Source organism: Pelophylax lessonae (genome assembly GCF_965119305.1).
Source record: "Pelophylax lessonae genome assembly, chromosome: 12".
Classification (NCBI taxonomy): Eukaryota; Metazoa; Chordata; class Amphibia; order Anura; family Ranidae; genus Pelophylax; species Pelophylax lessonae.
In genome coordinates this window covers 198,542,924-198,555,691 of record NC_138779.1, presented here as the reverse complement: position 1 = coordinate 198,555,691, position 12,768 = coordinate 198,542,924, and the positions used below count along the sequence as shown (strand labels likewise).

At 41.8% G+C, this 12,768-nt stretch overlaps 1 protein-coding gene across 1 annotated transcript in view; it reads right to left on the bottom strand.

The window, feature by feature from the left end:
- LOC309568963 (uncharacterized protein) overlaps nt 1-2,363 on the bottom strand; it is a gene marked incomplete at its 3' end in the record, with an annotated part of 47,699 nt that extends 45,336 nt beyond the window's left edge. The window contains exon 1 of the mRNA XM_082274727.1: nt 2,279-2,363. Coding sequence (XP_082130853.1) covers nt 2,279-2,330 — 52 coding nt within the window. The 5' untranslated portion in view covers nt 2,331-2,363. The remainder of the gene's footprint in view (nt 1-2,278) is intronic.
- Between the last annotated feature and the right edge of the window lie 10,405 nt (nt 2,364-12,768).

The following is a 12,768-nucleotide window of genomic DNA, read 5'->3' as shown; positions in this document are numbered from 1 at the left end:
CTGTAAATGTGAGAAGGTGGTCCAGGCAGATGGCCTATGGACTGGAGGTTGAGATGGGCTGCAAGGGATCCAGAGTTGCTGACCCAGTGGAGCTGCTGTTTGTCAGAGATCTTCAGGAAAAACAGTGTTGTGAGTATTCAAGATCTGCCCAGGGGTCTGCCTAGGAGAGGGGACCACTCCAGAGAGGTCAAAGGGGATCCAGGAGCCAGCTAACCAGGAGTGCACAGTAAAGGGGGTGCCAAGTAGTAAAGCCCTCAAGTTTGGGGAGTAAAAGGGACGCCAGGAAGGGCCCTGAATTGTTCAGCAGTACAGTCTACACTACAAGTCAGCTACCTCAGGAAGGAGTACCCTAGGGACCTTAAAGGACTTTTCCACAGTCAGAGGTGAAGTTCTAGTAACTGGCTTAGCCGAGGCCAGCATCAGTCAGTGTTAACCAGCGTCAATGAAGCATTAATCAGCATCAGTGAAGTGCTAACCAATTAACATTTTTCAGTGTCCCTGCCTAATTGTGCATATTTCAGTTGTTGGAGTATCCCACTTCTCCCTTCTCCCATCCAAGTTCTCAAATAAATCCTAAAAACTAAACAAACTGGACTGGTTCTTGTCGGAGGTGCTCACACTTGAAAACATGCTTAAAGGTACTGTTGTTGCTAGCAGTGATCCAGGGGGATCCACACTCAGCAGCTCCCTTGGGAGTAGTGCTACAATTGGGAAATTGATGTATGAGTGCTGCCAGCATTGCTGCAGAGGTTAAAGGGGTAGGGGTCAGCCTGTCAGGGCACAGACCATAGGCAGCACACTGCATCAAAATTGGTCTGCATGGCTGTTGTCCCAGAAGGAAGCCTCTTCTAAAGATGATGCACAAGAAAGTCCGCAAACAGTTTGCTGAAGACAAGCAGACTAAGGACATGGATTACTGGAACCATATCCTGTGGTCTGATGAGACCAGGATAAACTTATTTGGTTCAGATGGTGTCAAGCGTGTGTGGGCGGCAACCAGGTGATCCATGTCCTTAGTCTGCTTGTCCTCAGCAAACTGTTTGCGGGCTTTCTTGTGCAACATCTGGGACGACAGCAATGCAGACCAATATGATGCAGTGTGCAGCGTATGGTCTGAGCATTGACAGGCTGACCCCCCACCCCTTCAACCTCTGAAACAATGCTGGCAGCACTCATATGTCTATTTCCCAAAGACAACTTCTGGATATGACGCTGAGCACATGCACTCAACTTCTTTGGTTGACCATGGCGAGGCCTGTTCTGAGTGGAACCTGTCCTGTTAAACCACTGTATGGTCTTCGCCACCGTGCTGCAGCTCATTTTCAGGGACTTGGCAATCTTCTTATAGCCTAGGCCATCTTTATGTAGAGCAACAATTTCATTTTTCAGATCCTCAGAGAGTTCTTTTCCATGAGGTGCCATGTTGAACTTCCAGTGACCAGTATGAGGGAGAGAGAGCGATAACACCAAATTTAACACACCTGAGACCTTGTAACACTAACGTGTCACATGACACCGGGGAGGGAAAATGGCTAATTGGGCCCAATTTGGATATTTTCACTTAGCGGTGTACTCACTTTTGTTGCCAGCGGTTTAGACATTAATGGCTGTGTGTTGAGTTACTTTGAGCTGACAGCAAATTTACACGGTTATACAAGCTGTACACTCACTACTTTACATTGTAGCAAAGTGTCATTTCTTCAGTGTTGTCACATGAAAATATTTACAAAAATGTGAGGGGTGTACTCACTTTTGTGAGATACTATATATATATATATATATATATATATATATTTTTTTTTTTTTTTTATTATTATTATTGATATACAAGAATAAAGAAGTTATTAAACACATGTAAAAATAGTTCTGTTCTATAGGAGGTATATAGGTTTGAGAGCAATCAGTAGGGTGGTTAAGTTAGTTGCACAGATCCCTGCCTACACACTCTATTCCAAAATGCTTACTTTTTATCTAGTGAATTTTATTTGTGTCTATAGATTTCATAAAAGAAATTGCAAGATAATATCACCAAAATAAATTTTTGTTTGGCGAACCAACGACAGAGTCATGGGTGGCCAAGGCTCAATGATGCACATGGGAAGCGAAGGTTGGCCCATGTAGTCAATTCCACACAGATTCCCTATCTGCCATGCACTCTCTAGTCCCAAAGCAAGCAATCTGTCAAAACCTCAGAAATGTAATCAGGAATGCAGCAAATAACCCAATCAAATTGATAAGGTTTTCAGTCTGTTATAATCAGGTATAAATCTGCACTTACCTGTAGATAAAAGGGCAGGGATGGTGCACAGAGCAAGGATGGTTGCTTTCATTGTGCTGATATACCTGGGGGAAGATCAGCTTTCCACACCCTACAGAGCACTGACAGTGACTGAGAGCAAGTGGCTCAGACATTGTTGGATAAGAAAATACGACAGCTCCTAAGAGACCCAGGCTAATGATAAGTGAACATAAACAGGTTACAGAGGAAGAACACCTATAATTTACACCTACACATGCAGATCTGTGCTGGAAATGTTGTTTCTCAGTTAACTACTGCTCTAGATTCTATTCTATTTGGAATGATGGTACAAATGAAATGCCACGGCCCAACTAAAATCAAAATCATTTTTTATTGACCCAGCAAATCCCTTAATGGATTTCAATATGAGCAATATAAAAAGGTCAATATTGGACAAATGAGCAAAATAAAAAGGTCACAAAATACAAATTAATTATATTTTAGTTGAGTGGACACTAGGCCAAACACTGAATAAAGGAAAAAAAAAAAAAAAAAAAGCTAAATCTTACAGTCTTACAGTCTTACAGTAATGGCCCCAAAAACTGATGATAAAATATTAGTGAAATATACGTAGGCCCAATCTCAAATATCTTTAAAAAAAAAAAAGAAAGCAGAAAAAAATACATATACATTATATATATATATATATATATATATATATATATATATATATATATATATATATATATACATATATACATATACATATACAGTGCTTTGCGAAAGTATTCGGCCCCCTTGAACTTTGCGACTTTTTGCCACATTTCAGGCTTCAAACATAAAGATATAAAACTGTAATTTTTTTGTGAAGAATCAACAACAAGTGGGACACAATCCTGAAGTGGAACAAAATTTATTGGATATAACAAACAGAAAAATTGGGCGAGCAAAATTATTCAGCCCCCTTAAGTTAATACTTTGTAGCGCCACCTTTTGCTGCGATTACAACTGTAAATCGCTTAGGGTATGTCTCTATCAGTTTTGCACATCGAGAGACTGAAATTTTTGCCCATTCCTCCTTGCAAAACAGCTCGAGCTCAGTGAGGTTGGATGGAGAGCGTTTGTGAACAGCAGTTTTCAGTTCTTTCCACAGATTCTCGATTGGATTCAGGTCTGGACTTTGACTTGGCCATTCTAACACCTGGATATGTTTATTTGTGAACCATTCCATTGTAGATTTTGCTTTATGTTTTGGATCATTGTCTTGTTGGAAGACAAATCTCCGTCCCAGTCTCAGGTCTTTTGCAGACTCCCTCAGGTTTTCTTCCAGAATGGTCCTGTATTTGGCTCCATCCATCTCCCCATCAATTTTAACCATCTTCCCTGTCCCTGCTGAAGAAAAGCAGGCCCAAACCATGATGCTGCCACCACCATGTTTGACAGTGGGGATGCTGTGTTCAGGGTGATGAGCTGTGTTGCTTTTTCGCCAAATATAACGTTTTGCATTGTTGCCAAAAAGTTTGATTTTGGTTTCATCTGACCAGAGCACCTTCTTCCACATGTTTGGTGTGTCTCCCAGGTGGCTTGTGGGAAACTTTAAACAACACTTTTTATGGATATCTTTAAGAAATGGCTTTCTTCTTGCCACTCTTCCATAAAGGCCAGATTTGTGCAGTATACGACTGATTGTTGTCCTATGGACAGAGTCTCCCACCTCAGCTGTAGATCTCTGCAGTTCATCCAGAGTGATCATGGGCCTCTTGGCTGCATCTCTGATCAGTCTTCTCCTTGTATGAGCTGAAAGTTTAGAGGGACGGCCAGGTCTTCGTAGATTTGCAGTGGTCTGATACTCCTTCCATTTCAATATTATCGCTTGCACAGTGCTCCTTGGGATGTTTAAAGCTTGGGAAATCTTTTTGTATCCAAATCCGGCTTTAAACTTCTCCACAACAGTATCTCGGACCTTCCTGGTGTGTTCCTTGTTCCTCATGATTCTCTCTGCGCTTTAAACGGACCTCTGAGACTATCACAGTGCAGGTGCATTTATATGGAGACTTGATTACACACAGGTGGATTCTATTTATCATTATTAGTCATTTAGGTCAACATTGGATCATTCAGAGATCCTCACTGAACTTCTGGAGAGAGTTTGCTGCACTGAAAGTAAAGGGGCTGAATAATTTTGCACGCCCAATTTTTCAGTTTTTTATTTGTTAACAAAGTTTGAAATATCCAATAAATTTCATTCCACTTCATGATTGTGTCCCACTTGTCGTTGATTCTTCACAAAAAATTACAGTTTTATATCTTTATGTTTGAAGCCTGAAATGTGGCAAAAGGTCGAAAAGTTCAAGGTGGCCGAATATTTTCGCAATGCACTGTAACTGACCAGATTAATATCCCAGGAGTTTACTTTACTTGATGCTACACTCTGTTTAAAAAGTGTTCCTTAAATTTTTTTACACAGTGTATATATATATATATATATACACACAGACACACACACACACTGCCTGCACAATTATTATTAGTCAAATTGTATTTGTGAGGATTAAAAGTGAGGATTTGGCTTTCTTAGGAAAATAGATATGTGTGCACAATTATCGGATGTGCACAATATTAATGCAACTAAGGCCTCTTGCACACTGCAGCTTAAAAAAGCTCAGTACAGCTTTTTATTTTTTTTTCTGAGCTAAAATACAGCTCATTAATTGTAAAGCCCCTATGCTCACAGGCAATTAACGAGCACCGTGCATTCCTCAGTAAGAATAAAAATAGAAAATCTGCATTTTTGGTCAGTAATTTACTCCTCATGTGCGCAAATTCTTGCAAATACGCACATTTGCGCACACATGTGCGAAAATGGCCATTTACATATAGTGCAGTATAAGAAACGCGAGAATAAGTTTACACACAATTATGCGAAAATGCGAGAACGCATTTTCGCTACAATATGCGCGAATGCATACAAAAAAAAAAGTCTGAAAAAGTAGATGGAGTATGGTGTGCAAGAGGCCTAAATAAAAACTGAACATTTTCCCATCTCACTTGTTTATTTTCATCTGTTAAAGTGAAAATTATAAACAAACCCAAAATAAGCATTTCTGACATAGAAAAAAATCAAAAAAAAATCAGTGACCAATATTATCACCTTTTTCAATAACAGTCATTATTCATTCACGGGATCGGTCAGTTTCTCGATCTGTGGACTATCAACTTTATGTGCAACAGCAACCACAAGCCTCCCAGACACTGTTCAGAGAGGTGTACTGTTTTCCTTCACCGTAAACCTCCCATTCAAGAAGGGCCCACAAGTTCGCAATAGGGTTTAGGTCAGTTTAGGGAGGAGGCCATGTCATTATTCTTCCATCTTTATGTCTTTACTGGCTAGCTACTCGGTGGAGTACTTCGATGCATGCAATGAAGCACTGTCCTGCATAAATATCATGGTCTTCTTGAAAGATGCAGAGATTTTTCCTGTACCACTGCTTGAAGAAATTGTCTTCTAGAATTTGGCAGTAGGTTTGAGAGTTGATTTTGAGTCCATCTTCAAACTGATAAGGTTCAACTAGCTCATCTTTAATAATACCAACTAGTGATCAACCAATATCGTTTTCTTAGTGCCGATACCGATAATTTGGTCATCGGATATCGGTATCGGCCGATGTTGGCCGATATTTTCGGACGTTTAAAAAAATTTTTTTTTTTATTTTTCACAGGTACAGTTGTGGAGGAATTTGGGGGTCTAAAAGAACTCCCGTCTTATGTTCATGCTCAAGCTTGAAGACAGAAAGTGAGAAATGTGTTGCACGGACCTCTTCATTAGAACCTGGAGGAGAAGTCGAGGAGTTCCCTCAGAAGAGCTAGATGAATCTCCTCTGCACAAGCAAAGAAGAAGTTGATCTGGCTGTTTTGAATGCTGTCATTTTTTTTAATCTGGCGCCGAATATCGGAAGTGATGTCACTTCCAGGTTTTTACATGGAGACCTGATCAGAGCCTAATGCGGCTTTGATTGGGTCTTCTCTTCGGCGGCCGTGGAGGACGTATGCCCGGATCTCCCGGTGGGATGGAAGACTCGGGCGAGCCGCGGAAGGTGGTGGGAGGGGGGAGGGACGTCCCCTCCCGCTCCTTGTAATGACAGCCGAGTGGCTTCTTAGCAGCATCGGTTTTCATTACCATGGTGATGCCTCTAGCTGCAGGAATCACTCCCGTACAGCACTTTCCTGGAAAATTTGGCAATATCGGTAACCTCAGGGGCCGATTCCAATATATCGGGGAAAGTGCATATCGGCCCCCCGATATATCGGTGTTGCCGATAATCTGTCGATCCCTAATACCAACCCATACCAGTACTCCACCTTGCTGGCATCTGAGTCGAAGTGGAGCTCTGTGCCTATTACTGATCCAGTCACAAGCCCATCCATCTGGTCGGTCAAGAGTCACTCTTGTCTCATCAGTCGATAAAACCTTTGAAAAATCTGTCTTCAGACAAGAGGCCGCTTACTTGGCATGGGCACCATTCACAGATCACCTTGCATTTTTTCAATGAATACAAGGCTGGTTGAACAAGGTGAAGGTTGTGACGCTACAGCCCTACCTTGTCCAATCAGAGAATGTCTTGTATTAATTGAGAAAAATGTAAGGTGATCTGTGTATGGTAGCCATGAGTTCCCCATGGTTACTATGCAGCAGAGTGCGGACAGGGGCCTGCAAGACAGTAGAGATGTCTGGTAGTAGCAGCTAATACTACTATAATTCTCTACTTCCACAACAGTCCCACAGGTATAAAATCTGCAAAGTTATAATGGTTCAAGCTTCACCAATTTACATATGCAATAAAATTCATACCTTGAGTTCAGCTTTAAAGCGGAGTTCCGGCCACAAAATCGACATAATCGATTTTGGGCCATCCACTTGCTTTTGGTCACCTGATAAAGAAATGGATAGTTACGATTTTTTTTTTTTTTTGCTTGCTTACCTTGCTATTGAAGAAAAATATACTCACCTTTCTTCTACTTCCTCCCTCTGCGGCCGCGGCCCGCGCCGTCACTTCCTCTTTGCATTGATTCCTGGGAGCTGAACGTCATCGCTCCCAGGAATCAATGCGCCTGCATTGCGTAACTTCCGGTGCGGCGCCTCATTCCCTGCTAAACAGCTTCTGGGCATGCCCAGAAGCTGTGGAGGGATGACGCGCCCACACCGGAAGTGACGAGCGGGGCCGGTGCAGGCGCATTCTGGGAGAAGAGGACACGGAAGTGGACGCAGAAGAGGACGTGCTGGCTTCAGCTGCCCACATCCGAGATGGTAGCGCTGGAGAAGAAATTTTCAAGGTAAGTATTTCTTCTAAAAGGTAAGTGCAACCCGGGACAGTACAGAGGCTATCCATTGTGGAGTGTACTAGCCCTGACTGTCCCAGGGGTATTTTTATTGAAAAAACATTTTCGTGGCCGTAACTCCGCTTTAAGTTGAAAAAAAAAACACACACCGCTTTAGTGAATAAAACAGATTGTGTCACTGCAACAAAAAGACTGTTGAATGTTGTTTAGCAGTTTACGTGCCTGAAGCTATAAAACTGATCTCTGTCTCTTGGGATCGGATATTGGTACAAACTGCGGGCTACACCTGCTTCTTATGTGTTTGTTGGCTGAGCTGTGATATGTGGATGTTTGCAAGATTTTTAAACTGAACTCCAGGCATGTATAATATACACAAAATAATGCAGCTCTGTCATTATTATTATTTCATTCATGTATTTTTTTAATGCAAGAAGTAAGTACCTGAAAATGACCTGCTATGTCTCCACATAGACACAAAGGGGACAGTCCATTTGGTATGGGGGACCCCAGTCAATACTCTCCTGGGGGTGAGAACTTACCTAGTACCCTATAGTTGAAGGGTCTACATCATTGGAGTCTTATGCCCGTACACACGCATCGATTATTGGCCGGGAATTTTCGGCCAACGTCCGATCGGACGATTTTCGGCTTGTTAGTATAATGCTTCCGACAACCGACTCCGACTTTTTGGCCGAAAAAAATCTGGTGTGCAGGCTATAAAATTTTTGTTGGCCGTCAACTCAACAGCCGATTTTCCGTCAGTCAGTACAGATTTCGGCAGACAAAAATCTGACGAGCAAGACTGGGCATGCTCAGAGAAGAAAAAACACACGGAAAGTAAACCATCACATGACATCACTTCTGAAGTAGATTTTTGTTGGCCAAGAAAAATCGTGCGCAGTCTAAGCACATTCCAACCAACAAAACACCACTCTGGACAAAAGTCGGACGATCGGTCGGCCGATAATCGTTGCGTGTGTACGAGGCATTACTCAGCTCTACTGGGTGTTTTGCTCATATGACAAAGATAAAAAAAAAATGACCAGGGATATTTACCATTCTCCTCCAAAATGTAATAAAACATTTTGGTTTTAGATATATATTGGCACTTTTCCACTGCAAGTACCGGCTCGGCTCCACTTGGCCCTGCTTGGCTCGGTTTGGTTTTCCACTGCACCGCATGGTACGGTGTTGGAACAGTTCGGTACGGTTTGGTACGGTTTGCTTTTCCACTAAAGTAGTAAGTGGGTGGGATAACAACGATTCTCTGACCAATCAGTGGCTAGTAGTGACAAACAGTCAAGGCTGCATGCAAAGGATTGTGGGATATGGTACCGGTACGGCCCTCTTGGAACCACAACCGAGGTGGTACTGTTTAAGCGAGCCGTACCATTCGGTTCCATGAAGTGGAAAAGCGCCGCCGTACCGTATCGTACCGAACCGTTCCAACATCGTACCATGCGGTACCATGCAGTGGAAAAGCGCAAGAGCGAGCCGAACCGTTCGGTTCCATGCAGTGGAAAAGCGCCATAAGGTGCATCTATTAGCTCCAGCAATTGGATGTATGTTACAAAAATACAAAGACTGAGTATGTACCTGCCTAGAAGTGACCACAAACTTATCTGTGGTGCATATACATAAGCCAACGTGAGTCGACCAAGTCAGAACTGAGACGTTTGGGATTAAATGATGACCAAATGTGGGAATCACCATCCAGTCTTATTCCTTGATCCAAAAAAATAATATAGTGCTATGCATCATGACACAATACTCCTTTGGGTCTGGCTCTGTTTGGCATCCATACTTCTGGGTCTCTGATCTGGAACAAGCATTTAGCAAACGATTGTTGAAGAACAGAGGGAATTCCCTTTTTCAGGCAACTCATATGTTTAATGGAGGTTAGCTTTGATAGTCTAATCATTTTTTATCATACTGGTAAATTATTAGGTTGCTCGTAACATGATAAAAATGGCATTTCATTCATTCATCTTCGGAGGCAATTCTGTTCCAAATTCTGATATGTATCCTCTTTAAATCAGCAATAACACAACATTAAGGTTAGGTTCCCATTGGAGGTTTACATTTTTCAAATACTTTTTGGAACTTTTTTTTTTTTTCATGTGAATTTTCATGCTTGAGCTTTTCTGTTTTAGTCAATGGAAAGCCTATTACTAGGAGAAGGATAGGATAGGCAAGAAATTGTCCAAAAAAACATTTGTTTTCAGGTGGGATTTTTCTTGGGTGCTCCCATTAACTGCTTGCCGACCGCCGCGCGACTATTTACTGCGGCGGTCAGCCCCTCACAGGTAAAGCGACGTAGTACTACGTCGCTAGCCTGTGAGGGTCACGGACCCCCCCGCGCGTGTGACCAGCGGACCCGATCGTCCGCCGGTCACTCGCGATTGTCGGTGGAGAGGGAGAAAGGCAGGCGGCTAATGTAAACAAGCCGCCTGTCATTCTCCCCTGTGTAGGAATAGTGATCATACGGTTCTACTATGTAGGACCATTGATCACTGTTCCTACACCTCAAGCCACAGCCAATCACACTTAGAATCACGCCCCTAGGGACACACATAACCCCTCCCTCTCAAAAAAAGTTAACCCCTTCACTGCCAGTGTAATTTTACAGTAACAGTGCATATTTATAGCACTGATTACTGTAGTAATGTCACTAGTAACCCCAAAAGTGTCAAAAATGTCAGTCAAGGGTCCGATCTGTCCGCCGCAATGTCGCAGTACTGCAAAAAAAATCGCAGATCGCCGCCATTACGCGTTAAAAAAAACCAACAAAAATGATAAAAATCTTTCCCTTTGTTAGTAAACGCAATAACTTTTGCGCAAACCAATCAAAATACGCTTTTTGCGATTTTTTTTTACCAAACATATGTTGCATAAAACAAATTGGCCGAAAATGTTAAAAAATTTTGATTTTTACTTTTTTTTGGGGGGGAATTTCATATAAAAAATGTGAAAAATATTAATTTTGCAAAATTTACGCTCTTTTTTTGTTTATAGCGCATGATCAAAAAATCGCACAGGTGATCAAATACCACCAAAAGAAAACTCTGTTTGTGGGAAAAATAGGACGTCAAATTTGTTTAGGTACAGCATCGCACGACCGCGCAATTGTCCGTTAAAGTCACGCAGTGCCAAATCGCAAAATAGGCCCTGGTCAGGAAGGGGGTAAAATCTTCCGGGGCTTAAGTGGTTAAAGCATATAGAAATCAAAAATGTGAAACAATGCCCCAAAGAAGTTCCTGTACTTTTTCTAGCAACAAGCAACATGCTACAAAGGACACACCATTGCAGCGTGGGCAGAGACTATTGACATCAGTGGGATTCTACCTGCAAAAATGAAAATAGAGGAACACGGGGTCACATAATTCCACCAATCATTGCCACATCCCTAATAGAACTAGAAAATAAAAGAATTTAGGCAGGAAATACGTCTAAAAGCTAGCTTATGACATGCTTATCTAACTGCTGTATGCTATGTTTTATTATTCAGAATCAATAGAAGGATTACAGGTCTTCGGCCCCTGAAGAAGCCAATATTTGAGGTTTTTACACCTCGGCGAAACATGTCGGGCCTATGTGATCCCTTGCTACTATAATGCTTCATGTATTGAAGTTGCATAATTATGTACATGTCTGTGTTTTCATATTTTTAACTTATTGTATTTACAATAAAATTAATTTATATTACTATTTGGTCCTTATTGGATAACCTACTGCCACCCTCAATCTATGCCTTCAAAGTCCCACGCTTATGGTAGGATACAGTCCTTTATTTCTCTGGCCTAGGGCTTGATTATATATCGGACTTATTTCCTGCCTAAATTATTTTATTTTCTAGTGGAATTCTACCTGTTGAGCGTTGTTGGGATTTGGCATAAGAATGACAAAAAGGTTGGGTGTGAACAGTGCCTAAGATGACTCAAGAAGGCCAATAAACATTAGGGCAACTTTACCTGTACGTGTTCTTTAACAATCTGCTTATGTTCACTAATCATTCTCTAAGCTCCCTGATGACCTGCTATGTGTTTTCAGCTAAAATAAGGCTAAGGTTGATGTTCTCAGCTATCGTCAGTGCTCTGTACAGAACGGAAAGCTGACATCCTTATCAAACGCACATCAGCACAATGAAAAGGATCTTCACTGCCCTGTCCATCACCTCTGCCCTTTTATCAACAGGTGAGTGAAACCAATGTTAACTATTAACAAGAATTGATAAAAGGTTTATAATTTCACCTGCAGATTACATATTCCATTCTTGAAATTTTGAACTGAATGAATGAAATGGTTGATGGGTTTTATTTTAAAGGAGAACTAAAGCTGAAATTAAAAAAATCCTTGATCAGAGTTTCTTAACCTGGGTTCTATGGAACCCTTAGAGTCGGTTCACATTGGGGCGGCACAACTCTGTACTACTTTGGGGGCGACTTGTGCATTCCCATGCACCACGACTTCGGAGGGACTTGCATGGACTTCACATAATGGAAGTCTATGCAAGTCGCTCCGAGGTCGCCCCGAAGTAGTACAGGACCCTTTTTCTAAGTCGGAGTGACTTGTGTCGCTCATTTTAGAACGGGTCCTGTAGCGGTCAATGGACCGCGAGGGAGCGCGACTTGTCAGGCTGACAAGTCGCGGTAGTGTGAATCGAGGCTTAGGGTTGCTAAGGGTACCTTGAACAATAAACAATATCATGTAAGTTCCCAAGGACACTACCGAGCATTGAAGCTATCTGTAATTCTTCTCAATGATCGCAATGTAAGGAGTATTCTTTCCACTGACCATCACACTAATGTATCATGAGTTGTAGATATAGTAATTTTTAGCAGGGGTTTCCCTGAGACCGGAAATTATTTTAAGGGTTCCTCATTGTTGAAAAGGTTGAGAAAGGCTGACCTAGAGGGAATAATTTTTTTTTGGTAGAGGAGATTTGCGTGTTTTTTGCCCAAAAATTGGATTGCCGTATTTTTTAGCATGCACATGCCCAAGGAAGGGTCCCTTGCCAGTCCTGAAATACTGCACATAGAAATGTAATCATATAATAATAAAAAGTTTTGTGCTTGTTGGTGTGCCGGTGGCCCATTTTATCCATGGTGTACACATTGACCAGTTGGGTGTCATAGAAGCACACTTTCAACCACATAGTCAATTCCAGTATAGTGCGTGAAAAGGAAAATACT